This window comes from Siphateles boraxobius, unplaced genomic scaffold, assembly GCF_051911475.1.
Source record: "Siphateles boraxobius isolate OS27281-9 unplaced genomic scaffold, OSU_SipBor_1 30, whole genome shotgun sequence".
In the NCBI taxonomy this organism is placed as follows: Eukaryota; Metazoa; Chordata; class Actinopteri; order Cypriniformes; family Leuciscidae; genus Siphateles; species Siphateles boraxobius.
This window is the reverse complement of record NW_027508920.1, coordinates 16263912-16288761: the sequence shown is the minus strand read 5'-3', so window position 1 is coordinate 16288761 and position 24850 is coordinate 16263912. Positions and strand designations below refer to the sequence as shown.

The 24850-nt window shown below is 42.1% G+C and overlaps 1 protein-coding gene across 4 annotated transcripts in view; it reads right to left on the bottom strand.

Moving 5' to 3' along the window:
- Nucleotides 1–24850, bottom strand: part of nectin1b (nectin cell adhesion molecule 1b) — a 276075-nt gene that overhangs the window by 68540 nt on the left and 182685 nt on the right. For all 4 annotated transcript variants that reach the window (XM_077248393.1, XM_077248395.1, XM_077248397.1 and 1 more), the window contains exon 7: nt 7456–7549. In XM_077248393.1, coding sequence (XP_077104508.1) covers nt 7456–7549 — 94 coding nt within the window. The remainder of the gene's footprint in view (nt 1–7455; nt 7550–24850) is intronic.

Sequence of the window (24850 nt, the reverse complement as noted above, 5' to 3'; positions counted from 1 at the left end):
CCTCATGGGTATATAAGGAAGAACGCTGGCAATATGCATTTATGTTACATGCTGAGGAGCCGAGACTGAACTCAGGCAGTTCCATCGGTACAGCGGAAGTGGCAGGGAGACGTAACGTTACATACGTAACCGAGATGTTCCCTTTCGTTCAGTCACACTGACGAATGGGGTTCCCAGTCTAATCACGCCACCTCGGCTGTCTTCCAGTGCCCTGCGTAAGTCTGAGCTGCCTGTCGCGAGACTAGCACGGACAAAGTACTCCTACTTAACACAGGAATACCAAGGTACACTGGGAAGCATATCTCAGTGGAAATATGCAACACAATGCCTGCCCGAAGGGAGGACTTACAGAATACACACTCCGTGTGGAGTGTGCCCGAACCCCAGGGGGACATGGTTGAGTTTGCTTGGAGAGAGCCTTTCCTTTCAGCTTCCCACCATAACAGACAAAGAGCTGCCTCCTGTCACCTATCGCCCCGGAACCAAGAACCTCAAGGCCGATGCACTGTCTCGTGTGTTCCAACCTGAAACCTCTCCGAAAAATAGCGAAACCATCCTCCCTACAGCCCTGATAATGAGTCCCATTCGTTGGAGCCTCGACGACCTCATCGCCGAGGTTACACTGTCTGAACCTGCTCCGCCTGGGGGTCCCGAGGGTAAGATCTTCGTGCCATCCCGACTCCGGATACCCCTCGTGGACTCAGTGCATACTTCCCTGGGATCCAGACACCCAGGTAGCCATCAGACTCTTGCACTTCTCCAAGAACGCTACTGGTGTCCCAGAATGTCCCAGGATACCTCCCGGTACGTGCAAGGTTGCACCGCCTGTGCCATGGCCAAGGTGCCCCGACGTTTACCAGAGGGGAAGCTAATGCCCCTCCCCATACCGAATCGACCCTGGTCACACATTGCTGTCGATTTCATAACTGATCTACCCTCCTCTGATGATAAAACCTGCATACTCGTCGTCGTCGACAGATTCTCTAAATCCTGCAAATTACTAGCACTCCCCGGGCTTCCCACCGCATTCAAGACCGCCGAACTCCTGTTCACAGAAATATTTCGCCACTTCGGCATCCCAGAGAACCTGGTTTCTGATCGAGGACCCCAATTCATATCTCACGTCTGGAAGTCCTTCTTTAAGTTATTGGGAGTGTCTGTCAGTCTAACGTCGGGGTATCACACTCAATCTAATGGTCAGACGGAACATAAGATTCAAGAGATCGGGAGGTATCTGCAGACCTATTGTCACGACACACAGGACCACTGGAACAGATACCTGCCATGGGCGGAGTATGCTCAAAACTCCCTCCGTCAGTCCTCCACTGGTCTAACGCCTTTCCAGTGCGTCCTAGGCTACCAACCACCCACTGTTTCCTTGGTCCGGGGAACCATCTGACGTCCCAGCAGTTCAGCATTGGTTGGTGGACAGTGAAAGGGTCTGGGACTCAGCCCATGTCCATGTCCAAGGGGCAGTTCGGAGGCATCAATTGCAAGCAGATACTCGTCGCAGGGCTACTCCTCTCTACCCTCCTGGCCAGTTGGTGTGGCTCTCGACCCGGGACATACGCTTCCGGCTGCCCTCACGTAAACTAAGTCCCAGGTACATCGGGCCATTCGCGATTGAGAGGCAGGTCAACACGGTGTCCTACCGCCTAGTACTTCCTCGTCACTACAGGATAGCTCCCACCTTCAATGTCTCCTTGTTAAAGCCTTACGTCGCACCCCTTTCACCTCGACCCACAGAATCGAGCACCGAAACGCCCCCTCATCCTCCAGTGGACCCCACAGAGGATATGGTAGACTCCCACCGTCAGGGGAGCCAGCTTCAGTACCTCGTGGACTGGGAGGGGTTTGGACCGGATGAACGCAGCTGGGTTCACCGGGACGACATCTTGGATCCCACTCTCCTTCAGGACTTCCACCGGGATCATCCGGATCGCCCAGCCCCCCATCCGCGGGGTCGCCCTCGTCGCCGGGGTCTATGGCCCTCAGGAGCTGGCCGTGGAGGAGGGGGTACTGTCACGGATCCAATCATTGATGACATCTCCCCATCAATCTCAACTCAGCGCACCTGGTCCCGCTCGTCATCCCCGGAATTCTAATCATTTCCACCTGATCTTCGTCACCACTCACCTTGATGCACGCTGTTCATAAGCCTCAGACAATCTTCACTCGGCGTCCGGTCTCGTCTTTCTGATACCTAGGACTCTCTGGTTCCTTGATCTCGTTGTCTGGTTCCAGATATTACTCTACTTCAAGTGGTTGACGCAATATTCTAACGCCCTGTGTGTATCTCCTCTGCAGCGTCAGTGAGGTCGTTGCTCGGGAGATTCCTCATCCCCTTCCCTTCGTCTCTCCAGTACTGGTCTCCACCATTTCCAAGCACTCTACTGTAAGACACGGCGGATCCTATCCAACTCTTCCTGTACCGGCCCCGTTCACGGATCCCCTGGGGCTACAGACTCTCTTGTGGCATTGCGAGCCGTCCAGTATCGTGGAGTTGCTTATCCTTGTTGAATAAATCATTGTCACTCTACCTTTGTGTCTTCGTTCCACGGTATAAGTGTGACAATGATCATGTGACACAGTAATGGCTGCGGAAATTTTTTAAATATTAAAACATAAAACAGCCATTTTAAATTGTAATATTTCACAACATTACTGTTTTTACAGTATTTTTAATTAAATAAATGCAGCCTTGGTGAGCAGAAGAGAATTCATTCAGAAAAAAAAATCAACCGACCATAAACTTTTGAACAGTAGTGCATATTAAATTAAATAAAATCTTAATATTAATTTACAATACGACAATATAATTGCTCATGCAAGTATCTAACTTGCAACTTGCAAAACAAAAATACAAAGCAATGATATGCATATTAAAGGTGTCAGCAAATTGTGTAATATGAATAATATAGGCTATCATAAAAAATTAATAAATAATAATTATATTATTATATTATATTAATATAATAATATTATTATAATATATATATATATATATATATATATATATATATATATATATATATATATATATATATAAGTATTTTAGTATAAGTATATATAAGTATATATTTTAGTATTAGTATTTAAGTATATATATAAGTCCATTGATCTAAGCTAGACTCAAACCCAACAGCCATCATTTAAACCTGCTTCATGACAGGCCTCAAGGATCTGGTTTGAAAAACTGGGTCCACTTTGATTTCATTTTGACTTTAAAGCAGCCACTTGTATTTCTCAGAAGCATTTTTCAAGTTCAAGAGCACACACATGGTTCCATGAGATTTTTTGACAATGTGTGTACTATGTAATTGAAGCACACACAGGGGTGACAATAACAAGGAAAGAGGTTTAATAGTGGGTATGTATGTGCACTCAACTTTCTATAGAGGTCTGTTGTAAGCAGTTTCCTAGCAACACTAACTGTGAGAGCAACTGTCCTTTGTTTACACCAGGGGTTCTCAAACTTTTTGTGTGTGTGGACCATCATCTGAAATCAAGAATTTTCGCGGACCACCTCACAATACACATAATAAAATATGTCTACACACAGTTCTACCTGAATTAATTCGCACCTCTAAATAGGCTTACTAGCACTAAAACTATAACTGGTCATCACAACAGGCTTGTTAAAAGAAAGTTTACTAAACACAACGGCTGCCACATATTTAATTTATTTATTTACTCAAGCGCTCGAGGGCATAATCAGGATGGAGGTAGATGGGGTTGTTTCATGACAATTAAATGTTTTTTTTTTCATTGGTTGTTGCGTTAAATCTTACCCAGATACAATCGTGCCATTTTCGGATTGGTTATTGTGTAGCTCGACTAACAACACCAGGGGAGACGCGCTTGATTCCTGACGGTTCCATAGTTAGAGAGGGGGGGCCAGAGCAATTTTGGGAGCTGAGGCATATTAAATATATTATAAATAGTTTTTCTGCGTGAGAAATACAATGTGTGGCGGGAGTGCGTGACAAAAGACCGAAATGAGTGACTGTTATGCTCAATGTGTGACACTTGAGAGGCCTGATGAAGAACCTGTTGCTTTCCACCGATCCATGTTGTGGTTCTAACGGCACTGAACTTGAACGTCACGGCCGAGCGTCAACCTATTTTAGTAATCACACAATGACTTGAGAATTTAATGTAAATTTTATATCAACATAGGCCTACATATTCTTTTTACTTTTTATTTTTTATGGGAATTTCCTGGTAAAATGAAGGTAAAAAAATATTATTTTATATTTTATTTTGCCTTTCCACGGACCACCTGCAGTACCCTGACCGACCACTAGTGGTCCGCGGACCACAGTTTGAGAATTGCTGGTTTACACCAACTAAAGGTCTTCCCTTCTCCGACACACCCTGCCATCTACTGCAGAAGACCCGATTTTATTGAAACGTACATGAAACAAACAGTAATGAGATCTAAGCAGGGCACCAGATAAAACGCACATTCACAGATTCACGCAGGTCAGACATCCGAGCCTCCATGACTCAATGAAATCAATGACTCCTTCAACGCTCAAAAAAAGCACAACAAACACATAAACAAACTTAAAGCTGTTTTCCATTTTTCTTCTCCTGCCAGAGATGGATATTTGTTTTGTTTTTTTGATATAAGAGGAAAGAGGAAGGCAAGACACCTGCAGTTTATAAATGCAACTTGCCTGTGATCTCCTCCGTCCTGTGTGCTTTCAGATCAGACGCTCTCACAGCCTGAACATGTTTACTGTACATGTTTTTACAATTCTGCGCACCTGCGTGCACGTGCACGGATTCTGCGCTTTAAAAAAATTGGCACAGCTAGAGCCAAATATCTCTGAAGACCTGGAGAGAAATTCAGTTTCCAAATTCGTTCGGAAAGGTTGTGAAGATTTTGTAGAACCGCGGTAACCTTCAAAAGACACCATTGATTCAGGGAAGTTGATTTTTGTGGAGCTTCCTTCGAAATTAGCATTGTCCACCAAGGACAACGTACCTCATTTCGAGTACATAGTCAAAGACAAATGCAAATGCACCTGCTGTCGTGTCATGAATGCTAATTACAGTATCGGACATCTGCGCAGAACCTCACACGGACTGAGGAATGTCAACATTTGTAATCTCACACATTAAAATGGATCAGTGTAGTGCTTATTAACGTTGTTTCAGTCAAAATTAGCTTAGCTGCTTGATAAATCTCAAAATGACCATTGTAGTAGTGTGGATGTGTGGGAAGCACTTATAACCCACAATAACCCAGCGAACAGGGAATGTTCTCAGAACTTTGGTTAACATTCATTCAAAGCTATCTGGTCATTACTCTCAAAACGTTCACAGAAAAAAAAAAAAAAAAAAAAAAAAAAATATATATATATATATATATATATATATATATATATATACGTACACATGCACGGATAAATCATGTATAATAAATACTGCAATATTCCCAAAAAAGTAAAATGTAATAGTGATTTTATCTTATAATGTGCAATACATTTGTTACAGTATTTATTATTTTTTACAATTAACATTAGATCATAAAAAAAAAGTTCATTGTTAGCTCAGGTCCATTAAATAATATAAAAAGATACATCTTTTGATTTCATAATGTATTACTAAAAGTTAAAAATAATATTAAATGGGATTATTACATGGTTCTTTGGAATTTTTCATTCTGATTGGTCAATCGCGCCATCCAGTGGTAAGTTATTCCCCGCAAAACCAGTAGAAACTGATTACACAGCGCTTGTTAGGAAAGTTTTTTCTTCGTTTGATGAGCTAATAAAATATTAAAAGTCAAATCAATATTTTTTGTAGAATTATTTAATTAGATCATCTTAGTATCCTGGACTCGCTCTCGATTCATACAAACGCAGCTGCTGCCATTTTGCAACGATTGTTTTGTACACCGTAATGGATTATAAGATACAAACAGGTACGATTTTAAAACAGTTTCATCTCAAATCAATATCCCTTATCCCCATAATTATTTATGTGGCGATACTGTGTAAAAAGTGGTATGACTGTACAGTATCCCTTAAATGTCCGTCTAGTTTGAACTTGCCACTTTGCGTTTACAAACCTAAAAAAATATTTCAACTCAAGTCAATATTGTGTGTCTAATTATTTGCTTATGTGGCAAGTAGCTGTGCAATAAGCAGGATGTAAACTCATTCAGGGTGATGCAAGACTGTCCTGATCACCCTCTCTGGGTTTATTATGCAATAACATTGGATCACAGTATCCCTTACTGTAGTTCAAATATACTAATGTACTTAAAGGCGCTCTAAGCGATGTTGGGTGACGTCATTTCTTGTTGAGGTTCGAAGTATTGTCAAACAAAACGGAGGCTAGCTAGACCCTCCCTCCTCCTCATCCGCGCACTAACCTCCCAAACCCCACCCCCAAATCCTTCTTGTCGGTTATTGGCTGGAACAGTTTGTTATGTTTCGTGGTGCGGGTTAGCCCAGTTTGTTTTTGTTGCCGTTTGTGGAGCCTGGGGTGTCTGCAGAGACCGCACTTTTTTACAGTGTGTTCAGGGGACAGGCATCTAGCGGATAGTGAGGAGATGTTTGCTGTATGTGACAAAAAATGTTTTGGTCTAAAACATTTTAACTAATGTTTAACGAGCACCTTTAACTAATGTTATCTATGGAGCCTCATTGTAAAGTGTTACTGATGAGTTTCTTTGGCATACATTCTGACTTTTAAGACCACAAATGTGGAAAAGAAAAGAAAAAAAATACAAAGTGGTCAAAAATGTGTCATAGAATTTACCTGAAATAAAAGAAGCACAGGAAACTAGATATAATTCATTACTTCAGTCTGGAAAATTTAAAATAGCTGCCCTGGATTCCCTAATTACATCTTGCATAGCCTTTGGACTGTATAACAGCATGAGATCATCTTGGCATAATGGTCATCATTCGTTCAAGTTCAACTAGCTGGATTCTACATGGTTTCACAATCATTTCAATATGCTCACTGCTGTTGCTGGGGAGCTTGTGCAACAAAATCTGATACTTGATGTTATTGATACAATGATACTTGATTTTTTACCAGATTTGTCCTGCTTTTCAGTTTTGTTGAAGGTGATTAAATCAACAGTTTCTCAGCAGCTGTTGAAGAGATTAATATTTACAAACAAACTCCTTGCGGCTGTTTCTCGGGCGGAATTGGAAATGAGCTGTTTTCAATTAACGCTCCATTAAAATTGAGCTAAAATGACCAAAGGTGATGCATGATGTAGAAACACTGTTTACAAAAGATCGCAGTTTCTTTAGATTATCATTAGCATTGCTTGATCATGGGAAACTTAAATTAGGACAAATCATGGATCGCAGGCACTATAAACCTCGAAAAGTTGAAACTTTATGAAGATAAAAAAATGTGAAAGTAGTGATTTCAGAGGCAGACTCAAGACATTATGGTGTGTTAAAGAGGAAGACACCCTACCTGGATCTCGTCAGGTGTCAGGCCTCCTTTCATGTCGCTGCCCTTTTTCTTGGGTGGCGGAGGGGCCGGCTTATGAGCAGGGGGGAGGTCGGTCCTGTTGAAAGAAAAAGAAAACAGACTGACACCCGGTACCATGAGAGAGCTTAAGCCTTGTGTGAGCACACGTAATGAGGAGTCGTGCCCACGTCTGCCGCTCCCGCCTGCCGGGGGTTTGATAGGCATCTCTTTACAATGCCTTTGTTGTAGCCAGTACCATTTCAGAAGTGCCCTTTCAATGCCTTCCACTAGCCATGGAGAGAGAGGTAATGAAACCAGATCATAATGGGCAAAATGGAGAGGAAAATGAGAGTGTTCGGACAAGGGTGGGTTTGAATTTTAGCCCACCAATGTTCCAATCAATCCCAGTGGCAGACAGACAGCAAACAGCACATGGGTCTGATCCATGATGTGAGGCACATAACGGAACACATTTATACAATGGCATGATAGCAAACTGGAAACTCAGTCATCCTGCAGCAGTTCAAATGAATGTTACAATCAAAAAAGCCTTTACATTTGTAGATAGGAAGTAGTAGTGAAAAGCTATTCATTATCGTAGCGGTTGATGTTCAAATGTTCTGTTTTTTTTTTTATAAAATATTTTGGATGGATGGATGAAACAACTTTGACTTTAAGATAGTAGATAAATATTTGTAACAAGTGGTATTAGGTATTGCAAGACACTCATAATCATGGATGGGATGTATTTAAAATACGTATTTGAAAACCAAAATCCCAAAAGCCTTTGAAAAAAAAAAGTCTAATGTAATTTGTATTTAAATACATTTAAGATGAGTATTTTTGTATTTTCAAAATACATAAAATACTTATTGTCAGTCAACCTTTTTATCAGGGTACTGATTTAGTGCATCAACTAGTTGAGACACGCCCCTCCCCCAATGTGAGATGGACTATGGTGAGAATTTCATGATCAATTCTACTCGTTGATTAAAGTTAAAATAGTGCGTTATTCAGATTTGCCTTCAGTTAACATGAAAGAATAAAAGAGCACAGACAAGTGGGAAAATAGCGTTAGCCAATCAGTCTTGATTGGTTGTTGATTTTGATCTTTTCAATGCGTTTAAAGCATTACTGCATGTTAGGACTGGGTGATATGACACTACATATCATAGCGATGATATAATCAATGTCACCAATAGATGTCATAAGCCTTTCATGGAAAGGCACCTGTAAGTATTCAGTCTATGTGTGGGGTCTTAGATACATATGTGCAATGCACAAATATTTAGTAGCGCATTTAGCCAAAATTGCAACTTCCTCTAATGGTTGTGCTGCAGAGAGATCCAATCACCCGCTGTCTGGCACTACTCATGACCTCTCTCATGACACTTCAACACACACGGGCCTCGGCACACACCTGATGTGCTTCTGGAGAGTTCATGCAAACACCCGATATTCAATTTTACTTCAAATCAGTCACAAGATACTGAGTTTAACAAAAAGTGAAGAACAGCATCTGGTGAGTCTGTCCAATTTTCTGCACTGTAATTTCATTCATAAAGCCCGAAAATTCAAATAAAAGCCAGTTCCCAGAAGAGAACTCAGACAAAACTCAAAAACAGATGTCAAACTGCCGCGCACACGTACACACAAGCTCGTAAGCACACACGCACCCACGCAAAATGTTACACGAATGTGGTGCATACACGATTGCACATCTGCGCGCATGCATACATACACAGACACTGCTCTAATAAGTTTTTGGGTGCAGTTATTTGCATCACTTGACGGAGACCCAAATAATTCTCTCTGACAGGTGAGCTGTGCAGGAGTTGCCATTACATTTCTAGAAAGAAGAAATCTCTTTCCTCAAGCATGTTAGCAGTCAGACATCATCCCGCTCATTCTGACAAGATGTCTGTGCTGATAGATAATGAAGGACGATGCGTGTGTGCGTGTGTGCGTGCGTGTGTGTGTGTGTGTGTGTGTGTGTGTTTGTGTGTGTCAAATAATATATCAAGGGAAATACAGGCAACATAACTCTTCAAATTTTACACAAACGCACTAAAACATGCACATTTCCACTGGCAAACACACCGCCACATGTCGCTGTCGAGTTCCATGACCTTTTCAAGAGGCCAAACGGGCTCTGTAAAGTCAGGGCAGCTTTGCGCATGAATGCCTCTCTCCATTTCCTCTTTTATACACATCACTTCCACTTCACATCACCTTGTATCACACTAGAAAGACGCATGGCACTGGCACACGACGACCTGTACAAACACTCACTGCAGATAAAAACACACACATAATGCAATCTCTGGAACACTTCCAAGACGCAATTCACACCAAAATCAGATATACATTTATTTTTTTATTTTTTGATGCATATAGAAAAATCAGAAACGTTTGAGCCATTAAGATTTTTTCCAATATAACATTATTATGCAAATTCCTCAATATTGTGTAAAACATGTCATTACTGTAGTAAAATGCAAACCAATGATTTATGTATGTATGTTTGTAATGTATGTATGTATAATTTCCACTATTCTCAAACATTTTACATTATAGTTATGTGAATGGGTGAGGATGGGGTAAAAATTATATCTTCATGAGCTTAAAAACATGCTTTCATTTCCTTTAAACTGCACTTATTTTTCTTTTGATGTCGGGATGAAAAAGACTCGACACATTCTTGACAGGTTTCTTGACAGTTTTCTTGACATTCACATGGACAGAATCACACACACAAATCATGTTTAAAGCCTAATGGTTAATATGTGGTCTGCCAATACAAAGGTTGTAGGTTTCACTACAAAAAGGACGTGAGTCAGTAACTAAAGAGTTCCTGTGCTTACTGTGGCCTTAAGCAATGCATTCAACCCAGAGTCACTCCTAAATGACTGTGGCTTAAATGAGCGAGCAGTAATTTACATAAAAGGGATTATAATGTATATTTATAAATGTATATAATAAATGTATATATATATATATATGGTTACACTTTATTTTAAGGTGCTGTAGTTACATTGTACATACTCAGTTAGGATTAGGTTCAGGGTTTGTTACTTGTAATTTTTAACAATTTACTGTTATCACTATAGTAAGTAAATGTAGAAACGTGTAACTGTTGAAATGTTAAATTAGTTCCTTTCTGTTGCTGTGCCTTTAAAGGGTTAGTTCACAAAAAAATTGGAAATTCTGTCAGTAATTACTCTCCCTCATGTTGTTCCAACCCCGTAAGACTTATGTTCATCTTGGGAACACAAATTAAGATATTTTTGATGAAATCTGAGAGCTGGCTCACTCCTTCATAGGCTGCTATGTAACTGCATCTGCCGGCCCAGAAAAGTTAGTAAAGACATTGTTAAAATAGTCCAAGTGACTACAGTGGCTCAAACTTAAGTTTTTCAAGTGACAAGAATACTTTTTGTGCACAAAAAAAACTAAAATAATTTATTCAACTTTTCATTTTCTTCTGTGTGGGCCTCTGACGTGAGTTCACGAGAGCGCCACGGCGCATGCGCGAGAACTGAGAAGATGATGCTCACGATCATTTGATAAGAAAGTGTGAAAGGTAAAACATTAATTGTGCGGCATTACAGGGGTTGACTCAAAGACATGCTCAAATTTACCGTGAAAAATCACCAGTACCACTGGAATTTAAAAACATTATTACAAGCTTACCGTTTTGAATCGAGCTAAGGCAAGCAGATAGTTTTGAACACAGGTTGGTTATGTACTTGCTCAAACATTTATTTTGGATAGTTTTTAACCCCAAAAAGTTATGGACCGGAGCTGTAATTATATGACCATGTTGAATTTCAGCCCCAAAAAAAGCCCTAAAAATACAATGCATTAAAATGCAAGCATGGATAATGCAATGCATTTTTTTTTCAATTAGTGCAATTCAGCAAGCTTTTTTTTGTTTCAAATATATGTGTCATTTATTTTCTTATATATATCCCATTCATCATCAGATTCTCTCATCCCTAAATTTCTAGTAAAAAAGAAAAAAGTCTAGTGCAGAATAAGCTGATGGTCTGCAATAACATCACTACTGAAGATCAAAAAGGACCTCATGTGTTTCTGGCCTGCATCTATTTAAATTTCAAACAGACTCACAGTGCAATTGGAGCAGACTGGGTCTTCCTGACCTGTGTCCTCAGAAGCCGTTCACAACTGGCCACAGCTGGAGACAGATGTGCAGTACATCTGTCTACAGCAGCCAATCAGCTGCTGCCTGCAGTCCTAACACTGACATGTTCATCTATCCAGACCATGTCAGTATCTGGATTTTACTGGACTCGAATATACATTCACCAATGCTAAAATACAATTTGAAAGCCATTTAAAATAAGATCACCATAATATCGTCTGAACAGTTGCTCTTTAATTAGTGGCTTCAGAAATTCTTTAATTATTATCAGTGATGAGGTATTTTTGTAGGCCAAAACCCATAAACGAGTTAGCATTTTAGCATTTTATTTTGAATGGGATTTTGGTTAAATGCATGAAATGAGGCAGAAAAAAACGTCTCGGGTTATGACTATAACCCTTGTTCCCTGAGAAGGGAAGGAGACACTGCGTCGAGAATCGACACTTTGGGGACGCTCCCTTAGCGTGCGCCTCTGAAGTAAGAATGAAACTAATCCAATCCTGATTGGTGTTGCGTCGTGATGTAACATGTGACGGCATAACCGGATGCATAAAAGTGACGCTGACACACACACACATCAGCTCCGCGATGAAGCAAGACGCTCTAAGGCCTCGAGGGGCGTGGCAGGACGACACAGTGTCTAATTCCCTTCTCAGGGAACAAGTGTTATAGTCATAACCCGAGACGTTCCCTTTCGAGGGAACTCAACACTGCGTCGAGAATCGACACTTTGGGGAACGAATGCCCACTAAGCCACGCACCGAAAACAGGCCTGCCCCGGAGTGAAACTGATTCAGGCACTCAGCTAGGACGAGAGCACGTGTGCGCCAAGCGTACTAGGGAGGTGCAGACTATAGAACCTAACAAAAGTGTGTGGGGTAGCCCAACCGGCTGCCTCACAGATCTCCTTGATGGGAACTCCCGAAAGGAGGGCCCTAGAGGACGCCATGCCTCTAGTAGAATGAGCCCTAACGGCCAAAGGTGAAGGGAAATTCCGCACCTTGTAGGCCTACTTATGGTTTGTATAGCCGGGAGCCCCTAATAGGTGATCCAAAACACACTACACTAGGTCCGACCTCCTCCAAGAAGAGGACCTCTCAAGGTAATACTCGGAACTCTGACTGGCAGAGCAAGGAACCTCTCCTTTTCTGCCGACACATGAGGTGGAGGATGAAATACTTGCAGGACCATGGACCTAGCCATGATAAATTGCACTTAAGGCACATAGCTGGGTATCGGATGCAGGATGGCCTTAACTCCGCCGGGGGCACACGCCAAGCAAACTGGCGATAATGCCAGGGCTTGGAGATCTCCCAGTCTCTTTAAAGAAATAGCTAAGAGAAAGGCTATCTTGAACGTGAGGTCCTAGGCGAAGGTGCCTCAGCAGTCTCGTTCTCATCCGCGAGATCCTTCTGCGATCTCCACGATCTAAGCCGTAGCGCCGCCTCAATGGACGCGGGACCCGAACCGCGGGGATCGTGAGCCTGGCCATCATCGTATTCGAAGGGAGCCAGGGATAGCCCTTCGAGAACCACCGCCAGGTCCCAGGAAGGAACCCTGGACCTGACTGTCAGTCTCATCCTCCAATACCATGGAGAAATAGTATGACCAGTTGGAGCCTCCCTAAAGGCCCAACATTTAGTGGTGCATGGAACGCCGCAATGGCAGCCACGTACACCCTACGTGTGGAAGGGGAGAGATTCGCAGAGAAACAATCTTGAAGAAACTCCAGAACTGAAGCCATTGGGCAGTTAACTGGGTCTAACTCAAGTTCTCTACACCAAGTAGAAAAATATTTCACTTGAGGCCATATAATCTCCTAGTAGACGGAGCCCTAGAGATAAGTATGGTTTCGACCACCCCAGATGATAGACCAGCATCTAGGTACTGAGCCCCCTCAGAGGCCAGACCCACAATTTCCACAGCTCTGGATGAGGATGGAATATAGTGCCCTCCGCCTGAGACAACAGACCCCTCCTCATAGGAATCTGCCATGGCGGAGCTATCAGGGGTGAAATTAAGTCTGAAAACCATACTCGGGCTGGCCAAAACAGGGCTATCAGAAGAAGACTGATGCCCTCCTGACGGACCCTCTCCAGGACCCCCGGGAGCAGAGCGATCGGGGGGAAAAGCGTACAGGCGAAGCCTCGGCCAGGCCTGTACCATGGCATCCAACCCCAGCGGGGCTGGATGAGTGAGGGAGAACCAAAGTGGACAGTGGGATGGACGTCCCTCGAGACGCAAAAAGATCCACTTCCACTGGTCCAAACCTCTGCCATATGAACTCCACCACCTCTGGATGGAGTCTCCATTCCCCGGGCCTCAGCCCCTGCCTCGACAGGATGTCCGCTCCCTGATTCAGATCCCCCGGGACATATATTGCTCTTATAGATAATATTTTCCCTTGGGGCCATAAAATGATCTGATGCGCCAATCTGGATAGAGGGCGCGATCTGAGTGTTCTTTGTCGGTTTAGATAAGCTACCACTGAGACGTGGTAACCTTTGATGTCTGTGAGGAAGCTCCTCAGAGCCCTGAACACAGCCAACATCTCTAGGCAATTTATATGCCAAGAATGATGATGGTCCTGCCACAGACCCCTGGCAAAGCGGCCGTCCGAGACCGCGCCCCAGCCAGCGAGGGAAGCGTCTGTCGAAACAGTTTCCCGGCGACATGACGCCCCTACCACTAGCCCTTGGGACAAGAACCAAGGTTTCTTCCATATTAATAGGGAACGAAGGCATCTGCGCGTAACCTTTATTATATGGAACGGATTCCCCTTGGGGAAAAAACCCCTTGGTTTGAGCCACCACTGAAGGGGCCTCATGTGAAACAGGCCCAAAGGAATTATGTTGGATGCCGCTGTTATGAGGCCCAGCAGTCTTTGAAATTGCTTTACAGTGATGGCCTGGCCTAGCTTTATCCCGGACACCATGGCCAGGATGGATTCGATACGAGCGGGAGACATACGTGCCCGCATCGTAACCGAATTCTATACCACGCCCAGAAGAGTAGTCTTCTGAGCTGGGTCCAACACATTTTTCTTAGTGTTGAGCCTCAAACCCCGGTTCTGAATGTGGCCAAGGACGACATCTCGATGCCGAACTGCCATTGCTCGAGAGTGGGCCAATATGAGCCAGTCGCCGATGTAATTCAGTATACGGATGCCCTGAAGCCTCAGTGGAGCCAGAGCCGCATCCATACACTTTGTGAACGTGCGGGGAGAGAGTGCTAGGCCGAACGGAAGAACCCGATATTGGTATGCTTCACCCCCGAAAGCAACCTCAGGAACCTCCTGTGACATGGAAGGATGGAGACATGAAATAAGAGTCTTTTAGATCCATCGTGACAAACCAGTCCTCGGATCTGATATGGCTCACGATAATGGGAATAGTAAGCATTTTGAACCTGAATCTCCTCAAAGAACGATTCAAAAGCCCTAGATCTAAAATTGGCCTCAGTCCGCCGTCCTTCTTTGGTACTATAAAGTACCGGCTGTAAAACCCGGACTCCCTGTCTGGTAGGGGAACACATTCTATGGCCCCTAAATTCCAGTAGAGTCTATACCTCTTGTTCCATAACCCGAGCCTGTTCTGGAATCACTGCAGTCGGTACCACCCCAGCAAACTAGGGAGGTCGGGCACCGAACTGCAATCTGTACCCATAGAGATATATTCGGAAGGCGTTGCCATTCTTCTACAAAATCTACTCAGAGGTCCTACAATTAGGACCTCTTTGCCTGAAGGACGGCCCTCAGGTCACCCTTCTGGCTGGAGGACTTCGGTTGAGAGTGCTTCCTCTGTTTGCCAAACTCCCGCAGGAGGGCCTCTAGAGGCAACGCTCTCTTTTTTTTTTTTGCTTCCTGAAACCTGTCAACGACTGTAGTGACAGCGTTGGAAAACAGGCCAGAAGGAGATAGCGGAGCGGCCAACAGGAAATATTTGCCTCACTTAGATCTTTAAGAAGATCGGCCTGGTACGCCTGCAAAATCGTCCTAGAGTGCAGGCACGCACCAGCCTGACCTTTTCTTTTCTAAATATTTTACCAAAGGAACCAGGCTCTCGAGCCTGGCTTCGGGTATTAATCGGGATTCGTTCTCGACCCCCTGAAGCGGGTTTCCGGAAGGGCTGGACCGAAAAGATTCTCGATTGGCGAACGCGAATGCTGCCTGGCCGCAAAAATGTGGGGCGGACAGTGCAGCCTGCGTTCGCTGGAAACCGATGTGTCCCGAAACGTTTTAACGGCGGAAGAGCAACATCGATTTCCTGCACCATATAAGCCCAGCCAACCAGTGCAGAGGTGTCCCTGCACGGTTTGTTGGGCAGCGCCGGGGCTTAAAGTGAAGATGCCGGATCAGGAGAAAGATAGCACGCTAAAGCTTCCTCCATCTGCGGCAACTTGCCATAACCCGACTCTCTCGCACCCACCACATTCGAATAAACATACAATGAATGTGGTGAGATACCTAAAGAATTTTTTTTTTTTCCAGGATCTACACATATATATTTATATATATTTATAAATATATACATATATATTTAACCTCAGAGCCCCGGCTCTGAGGTTGTGAACGGTGCTGCAGGAATCTCTCGTCTAGTTCATTTTGACGGGGATCATCCTGCTTATTTTGTGGCCAGCTCATATATTTTATATATATAAATATATTTATTTATATATTTATTTAGTCTGGCCACCGCACGCATCACAACCTCCACGAGCTCTACATAAGCAGAAACATAAGCCGGCGAGTGTGACTCATGTTGCTCGTTCCCGATGCTGAGCGCATCTACTTCCTTATAAACAGATAGCTTGAGCACTGGGCACTCGTCACGGGCAGAAGAAGCCGCATCGCGGGCTTCTGCGTCGTGAACGAGTGACATAGAATCTGCGGATGATGAGAGAAAAGGTGCCTCAGCAGTCTCGTTCTCATCCGCGAGATCCTTCTGCGATCTCCACGATCTAAGCCGTAGCGCCGCCTCAATGGACGCGGGACCCGAACCGCGGGGATCGTGAGCCTGGCCATCATCATGAAATAATATAGCCAAGCGGGAGCGCAGCACTCTAATAGGAAGTGCTTCACAGTGTGCACAGGCAGCCCCCTCGAGAGCTGACAGTGCATGCTGCGCCCCTAAACAATACACACACACACAGCTGATGCGTGTCCCCACCCGTGCATATATATTATCTTGGGCAGGGGTGCACACACTTAGTGTATTGTTCACTCGCCATAATACAGAGCTTTGCACAGACAAACAACACCAAATAAGACAGACAGTTTCACAGAGAGCGCTTGCTGAAGAGCTAAAGCTGATGTGTGTGAGTGTCAGCGTCACTTTTATGCATCCGGTTATGCCGTCACATGTTACATCATGACGCAACACAAATCAGGATTGGATTAGTTTCATTCTTACTTCAGAGGCGCACGCTAAGGGAGCGTCCCCAAAGTGTCGATCCTCGACGCAGTGTTGAGTTCCCTCGAAAGGGAACTACATCAGTAATACACCCTTATGATTTTTAAAACATTTTTTTTTTTTTTTAAAGGAAATATCTTGACCGTCTTCGGTTGCTAACAAGTGGGGGGTTAAATGAGACTACAGGGAAAATAAACATCATCAGCTGAACCGGTAAAGTGCTTTTATAGCCATATTGTGTTTATTTCCGTGCTCTTGCAAACTATTCTTACTCAAAGGTTCAGGATTTATGTATTTGTTTAAATAAAGATAGAAAGAGTTGCTGGAAGTTTAATGGTGCTGATGTTGAATTTATGCGACTGTGGTGTAGTTTGTTTATAGCCTACGTTTAGCTTTTTACTTCTGGTGATTGTAATAATGCTTCACAATTAATATAAGCTGTTTAAGTATCTTAAACTTTTGTTAGTTACAGAGCTTATTTTCTGCAGTAATCCAAAAGAAAAAAATCTATTGGGTTTTTATCAAGGGAACCAGAGTGATGCTACTGTAATAAATGTGTCTTTGCAGTGTGTGGACACAACCACCATACAATGAAAAATATCCATTCACTCCTTTTTTTTGAAATCCTTAAAAAGTCCATACACTCTCAATAATCAAGCCGTTTGGATTTTCTGAGTAATATGATGTCATATTGCTCATGCTCAACCCACGACCACTGACGGACTGTCCTGTATTAGCATATTTACGCCCTCAGCCATTTGTATACTGTCTAACCCTCCATGGAAGAGAAGGGTGGGGTGAGCAGTTGCTCATTATCATTTAAAGAGACATGCACCGAAACGGGTAACTGTGAACAGAGCAGTTTATGAGGAGGTAAGAGGGTGTTGTTTAACACAACAATTGAGGAATTTTAACCAAAGTATGTTAACAACTTTACATGAAGACCCTAAAGAATCATACCAACTTGTGGAAAATGGGCATTCGGTGGCCCCTTTAACATGAACTGAACAAAATAATTGGTTTAAGGTCTAATGCATATGGCACACATAATTGGAATCACTTCAGGATTTCGAAGTCGTCATCTGATTAGACAGGATTTCTGGGCAATGAGTCTGACACGTGCTCTAATGGTCCGCCTCAAAACAAAGCTGCCCTGACCCCAAAACCTCTCATGTAAGAAGAAAGCTGTCATGTTTACGACTGCGACAATGAGCGCTTATCAGGATCAACTAAATGCCGGATTTTCAAAAGTATGTGAAGTTCATGGCATAGACTCTTTAAAATACATCCAAGTGTTTCACATGGCAGTCTGTTGTTGTAGGGACATCGACGTTACATGTTCACACCCCTAAACAAAACGAAAACGAACTGTGATATTTTGCTTTACATGTCAGTCAGACATCTTCTGATCGGTCCTTGCCAATGAAAGCTGCCATGGAGTCCAGACCTTTTACCATCAATCTGAAGGTCTGGCTATGAGAGACTACGACACACATAACCTCATTACATTTTTAGTAGCTCAAGTTGGTGTAGAATGACAAAACATCACTGTTTTTAATATCACATAGTATAAAGGAGTTAGTTCCCTATCTGTCAGTTAAGTTCAACGTTATTTCGAAGACTCGAAAATGGGGTCTCATTTGAAAGCCCCAATCACCTCTGAAAACGGCCAATGGAATTGGTGAGTGGCATTTGCATGCGAAGCCACTCCCCCATACGGGTATATAAGATGGCTGCAAGCATCCACTCATTCAGATTTTTGCTTCGGAGCCGAGTGGTTGCGCACAGTGATTACTCTCTTCCAATCGCCTCACAAAGAGCATTCTCCTGATCTAAAAGAGCTTGTATATGAGAGGAAGTCTGTCTTGACGGTGAAAGGACCGCAGAATTGTTTTTTTTGCAGATTCGCCATTCCAAAAAAAAAAAACTACTACTGCGACTAGGAAAGCTTCCCCAGATTTCCCTAACAGAGCAAGCACGGGCGGCGAGCATCATTTAAAGATGTCTTTCTGTCCATGTGTTTTTGGATGCAGTCTTTACTGTCCTCATCTGATGGCCACAATCGCTGTCTCACATGTCTGGGCCACGTCCATGCTGAGATGGGGTTCGTGGATGGTTCACGCTCTTACTGCGAGAGCATGACCATGTTGGCATTGCAGTCGCGACTCCTGTCTCCTGTTACCCAGTCCAGTATCTGGTTAACACTCTGGGAGACCTGAGGGTTACAGTGGGAGCTCTTCCAACGGGCCAGTCCCCACGGAACTCCCACTCCTCTAGAATGCTGTGTGCCGTCGAAATGCCGGATAATGGCACGGGTCCTTCTCGTGGGAGACAGCGCATCATTCGCGCTCTGTATGAGGATCAGTTGTCGATAGCTGCATCAGAATGTAGGCTATTGTCCTCTGGAGAGGATGATGAAGCTCGCCAATTACATTGGTCGTTTTTTTTCACAACTGAGTGATTGTGAGGTGAAGTATGTTGTTAGCTACATTTTGTTAGTAACTTGTAGTACAGCAAACTGTTTTATCAAAAGAGTAGCTTGACTGTAGTTTAACTACATTACATTACCAATAGCTTCAAGGTTCTCCCCCAAAATGCATCTTGGAATGGGCCTATGAAGCCTTAATGGAATAATTCACAACAAAGTCTTTGTTCAATGGAACAGAACATTAAAATTTACACTATTTTCCATGCATTTATAATGGGTAGGGAGCATTTTTTGTTATTATTGGATGACAAGGATTTACATAAATTGCAACTTAAATTTTGGTATATTTCTCACCTTTCAGGAAGCTTGGAATATAGTGCATGAGTCATTCTTTTTCTTTTTTTTTTTGCTTGTTTTTTTTATCATTTTGGAGCTTTCCTAGCCCCAGTCCTCATTCACTTTCATGATTTAGAAAGCCACAATGTTCTTCAAAAATGATCCCTTTGTGTTCCACAGAAGAAGACAAAAAGACAGATTTTTCATTTTTGAAACAATTAATTTCAAATGCTGTCTATGTAGGTAGCTCACTAGGTTTCAGAACAGCTACAGAGTGTTTGTGTTTGTGTGTGTAAGAGAGAGATTGAGAAACAGAGATTTGGTGAGGGATAAGCCTTGACAGAAAGCGTCACTTCCAGATGCACCATTATCTTTCTTCAAAGGGACAGAATAATGAAAGGCAGCTAAATAATTCAGAAACTTTCAACTTTCCAGCATCTCTTTTCGCAGAAAAGGATCACTCCCTCTTTGATCCCATTCTGAATTTCACACGCTCGCTCTATAGAGAAAATTGATGTAATTATTGATCCAATTAGACTTATGAGGTACACAGTGGTTTACCTTTTTTCCCTTATTGGGTATCAAGCAGAGACACAGAATAGTGCTTTAATTCAAATGTGTACCGGGAATGAATCACAGAGCTGAACAATTGATTTGGCAACTAAAATCCACCAGGAAAGAAAGGCCCCAGACACAGCAAGTGGAAAATAACTCACGTTTCTGCCAAGTGATATCAGGTCTGTTGCATTTCAACTGCATTGTCTTAAATGGCACACGTTGTACACCATATTTTGTAAAATCTTAATTTTTTTGAAGACATTCTTAATTATTCTTTAAATAAGAAGGAAAATAACTGGATTAAAGGGAAAAGGGCTGTTAGCAAATTCATTGATTTGTTATCACCTAGAAGGAAAATCATTATAGACTTTGACACACTATAGACACACACACACACACAGACACACACACACACACACACACACACACACACACACACACACACACACACACACACACACACACACACACACTCTCTCTCTCTATCTATTTCAAATCTATTTGAAAAACACTGCTGACTTTACACCAATATATAGGTGTAAACATGCCAAATTATTCCTTTTATCAACAACTATTAATTAAGTGCACAAATACACCACCTTTAAGACAGTTTAAGAATTCTGATTTCTTATTTGTGCATCCTCGTTTCCTTTCCTCGCGTCTCAGCTCCACCCACTGTAGGATGCGAGTGAAGGCTGCAAGGAAGGAAAATTTGAACGGAGGAATCGAATGAAAGCTTATTTGTATATTGGAATATTCTTGATCACTCGAGCGCCACTTCACTGCATCATCAGCAGCGCTCAACGGATCTGCCCTTATGTTGTTAAACTATGGTTATTTAAGAAATGAATAAATAAAATATAAATATAAATATAAGGCAAGATCCCCTGTTGATACATGTGTGATATATGGTTAAACTGCAAAGGTGAAATTACAATTACAATTATTGTGACAGGTGTGAAGGGGGAGGAGAATTTAAACGTGTGTCAGGTTTCTCGACAAGAAAGACTTCTGCATACACTTGCTTATCCTTGCTTATGACTCCTCTGGAAGCTTCCTCACTCCTCGTTCCTCACCTCCTCATGGTGCAAATAAAGAATTGAGATGTCATTCACAATGGCTCAATTTGATCGGTTTCCGGGTTGCAGGCTGGAGGACGGAGGAGCTAGGAAATGAGGAAGCATCAATTTGAGTATTGAGAAGCACCCTATATTTATCAAGCTGCTTACATGTGCTATCGCTTGTTTCTGCTTCTTCTTTAGATGTCTTTTGATCAGGAGATTCAATCCTCTTTCAGAAGATGTGTCACAGCGCCCCCTACCATATAACAGTGAAAACACAGAAGTCCAGAAATTTCTGTCAATGGCAGGGACAGAGTTATAAGCCATTATGGAGAGAGAGAAATCCTTTATATTTAGATGTTTGTTTGTTTTTTTTTGACAGCATGTCTTTATAAGAAATGATTTGCCAATATCAGAGTAATTATTTGCAGTAAGCCAATGCAAATCTCAGAGTAAACACATTCTTGGACACAGAGTTCATTATGATGCCAGACTGCATTATAAACAAACTAAGAATTTATGTGTAATGCAAATGTGAATCCAGTCTACCATTAGGTGTATTAAAGTATTCTGACATGAATAGCCCTACAGGTTGACTGGTGCATCCATATACTTGAACCCGCATGAACGATGATGTAGCCATTTCTGGCAGGAAACATAGAAGTGCAGGTCTGGCCACCTTCACGACCTGCCCTTCTTCTTGGTCTGTTGGCCACGAAAAGCTCAGGGCAGCTTAAGAGGGGAGATTTGACAGGGATAGAGAGAAAAACATAGCTAATCCCTGCTCTGAAAAGAGTAATCTATGAGAAAGGGTTAGGAAGAAGGGAGGAGAGACAGAGAAAGAAGGAAAATTACTTTCTGTGATCCTTTGACAAAGGAAGTGAGGCTATCAGTCGAGAGATGCCGTAGAGAAGAAGAGAGGGTTTAAATATGATGTCTTTTTTTTTGTTTGTTTGCCTTTTTTCTTACAATCAGAGCTGCAGCTCAGCCCGTTGCTAAAGCCAAGTTTATGTTGTGTTTCTTCATGACTTCAGGTCCAAATATCTCCGTGGGCAGGATGTGAAGTGAGGCCAGTCTCCGGCACCTCCATTGATCTCTGTTGATCACAATCTTATTTGGTCATTTAAATGCTAATGACACTTCTAATCATGCAACAGGAGGAAACACAATCTGATAAAGAGTAGCCAATGACGTGCTGCTCTTTATCTCAGATAGGATCCTCTGTGATTTAGAATTACTGGTAAAAGAGTTAGGAAATTATATGTAGTACCTTATTATGATGTGTCTCCTTTATCCAATTCGTACGAAATTGTACGAGTGAATACAAGGTGGCAAATTAGTACGAGTAAGGTCTTATGAATTCGTACGAATTAGCCACCTCTTAAAATATGTACGAATTGTCTTGAGATAGATGTCTGTCTATCTATCATATATTTAGAATCAGCTAAATGTATGTGTATGTTTATGTGTGTGTATATATATATATATATATATATATATGTGTGTCAATTCTTGAAATCATTCAAGCTCAATCATTTGGATGCTAAAATGTAGTAATTTCCAGGTGCTGTGAAATTTCTTCTATTGAACCCAATGCCAATCCATATTGTTGTTTGGGGCTTATAATCAACCCTGTCATACCCCTGTCACTGTAACATGTTTTCTGCTAGTGCCCGGAAGTTAAATTATTGCAGCAGAGCCTTTAATATCACTTCAGCTCTGGTTGTCAAAGTCAATACCAGTCCACTTATGGGCCACACTCCTCTCTAAAATCAAATGGTGCCACATTATTATCATACACAGGAACACATTTAGAATCAAGGAAATAGACTGCATCGATTATATACCTCTGTGTCAACATAAAATGAATTATTATCACAAACTTATCCCTAGGGATAAAAATTATGACTTATTGCATTGTGCCTTTATCTGTTTTCACAGACTGCCCATCCATTGAGAATTGAATCTCAGTGATTGACTCTTTGAACTGCCAGCAGTTTTTTTCATGATCAGCAACCAACCGTTGTGCCATTTAGGCCTCCATGAGGACCGAAAATTATGGGAATTGACTATTTCTTACACATGTCATGATAAAGCTGTCAACAGTCACTGAGTTCACATACTCTTATAGATGTGCCAGACTCTTAAAGATAGCCAGACTCTGTGTCAAGACTTTGAAAAGCTTTGATATGTACTTCACCTTGATTCAAGACCACTCCTTTAAACTTTTAATCAGTGCATAAACATCACACTGAATGGCACAATCCTCTCTATAGAATGAACTCTTAATTTTAAATGATCAAGAAACATAAGGACGATCAAGATAAATAAGCATTCCTCACTTAGAGGAGAACACTTTCTCTCTCAGCATGATTAAAAAAATGGGAAACACTTTACAATACGGGCGCACTAATAAGCATTAATTCATACTTAACTAATGCACAGATAATCATGGGTTAATGTATGACTCATGAAGAACTAAACCATTAATTAATTATTACTGCATCAGCAACTAATAAAGAGTCTATATGATTAATAAATCAAGTAATAAATGAATTGCTATTAATTAAACGTGTCATCATGTATTAATTCCTTAATAACATATTTTATTAACTAATAGTGTAAATGAACGTGTTAATTACCACAATTAGTCAAAGCTATGCACTTCAACTACCAGTTGTCTGCTTTAATTAATCATTAGCTAATGATTTGCAAATCTATCATTATGTTATGACTTTACTTGTTGAGGCACATGACTATTAACTAATTTTTAAGTTATATGTCATTATGGTTATGGGTTTTGACAGTTGCACATGCAGTGAGTGTAATATCAGAGAGTGTTTGAAGGATGGGTAAGTTGGGCCGCACACAAATATCAGCACACCAGAATCTGAAATACTGACACTGTTACACCGTGTTTAAACTGGACGAGACCATTGCAGCTGTCTACACTGGACATGACAGACCATTGCAAGTCCATTTGTCCTTCATAACAGAAGTAACGCAAGAGCTCGGAGTACGTCAGAAATAGAGTGGCATCAGTTTACTGTCGGGGTTTTGTTGTGTCGTGTAGCATTGTGTCGCCTCCAGTGTTGTATCACTGATTATAATGGGTTCTAGTGTCTTGGTCCAGTCTAGACACAGTGTTATGAAATAGCAGAGCCCGGCCACATATTCTCAGTGTTCTTCCTTTAAATCCTCGAGCTCAAGCTTAACCTGACACACTCCTGTGCCATGAACTATTGGATGCGGCAGTTCATCTGGCACAGTGGATCCCGGTTGTAAAAGGCGGGAAATTGAAATCCATAGTGTGGATATCAAAACCAAAATTACATATTACTTAACAATTAGTTAATAGTGATGTGCCTCAACAAGTAAAGTCATAACATAATGATAGATTTGCAAATCACTAGCTAATGATTAATTAAAGCAGACAACT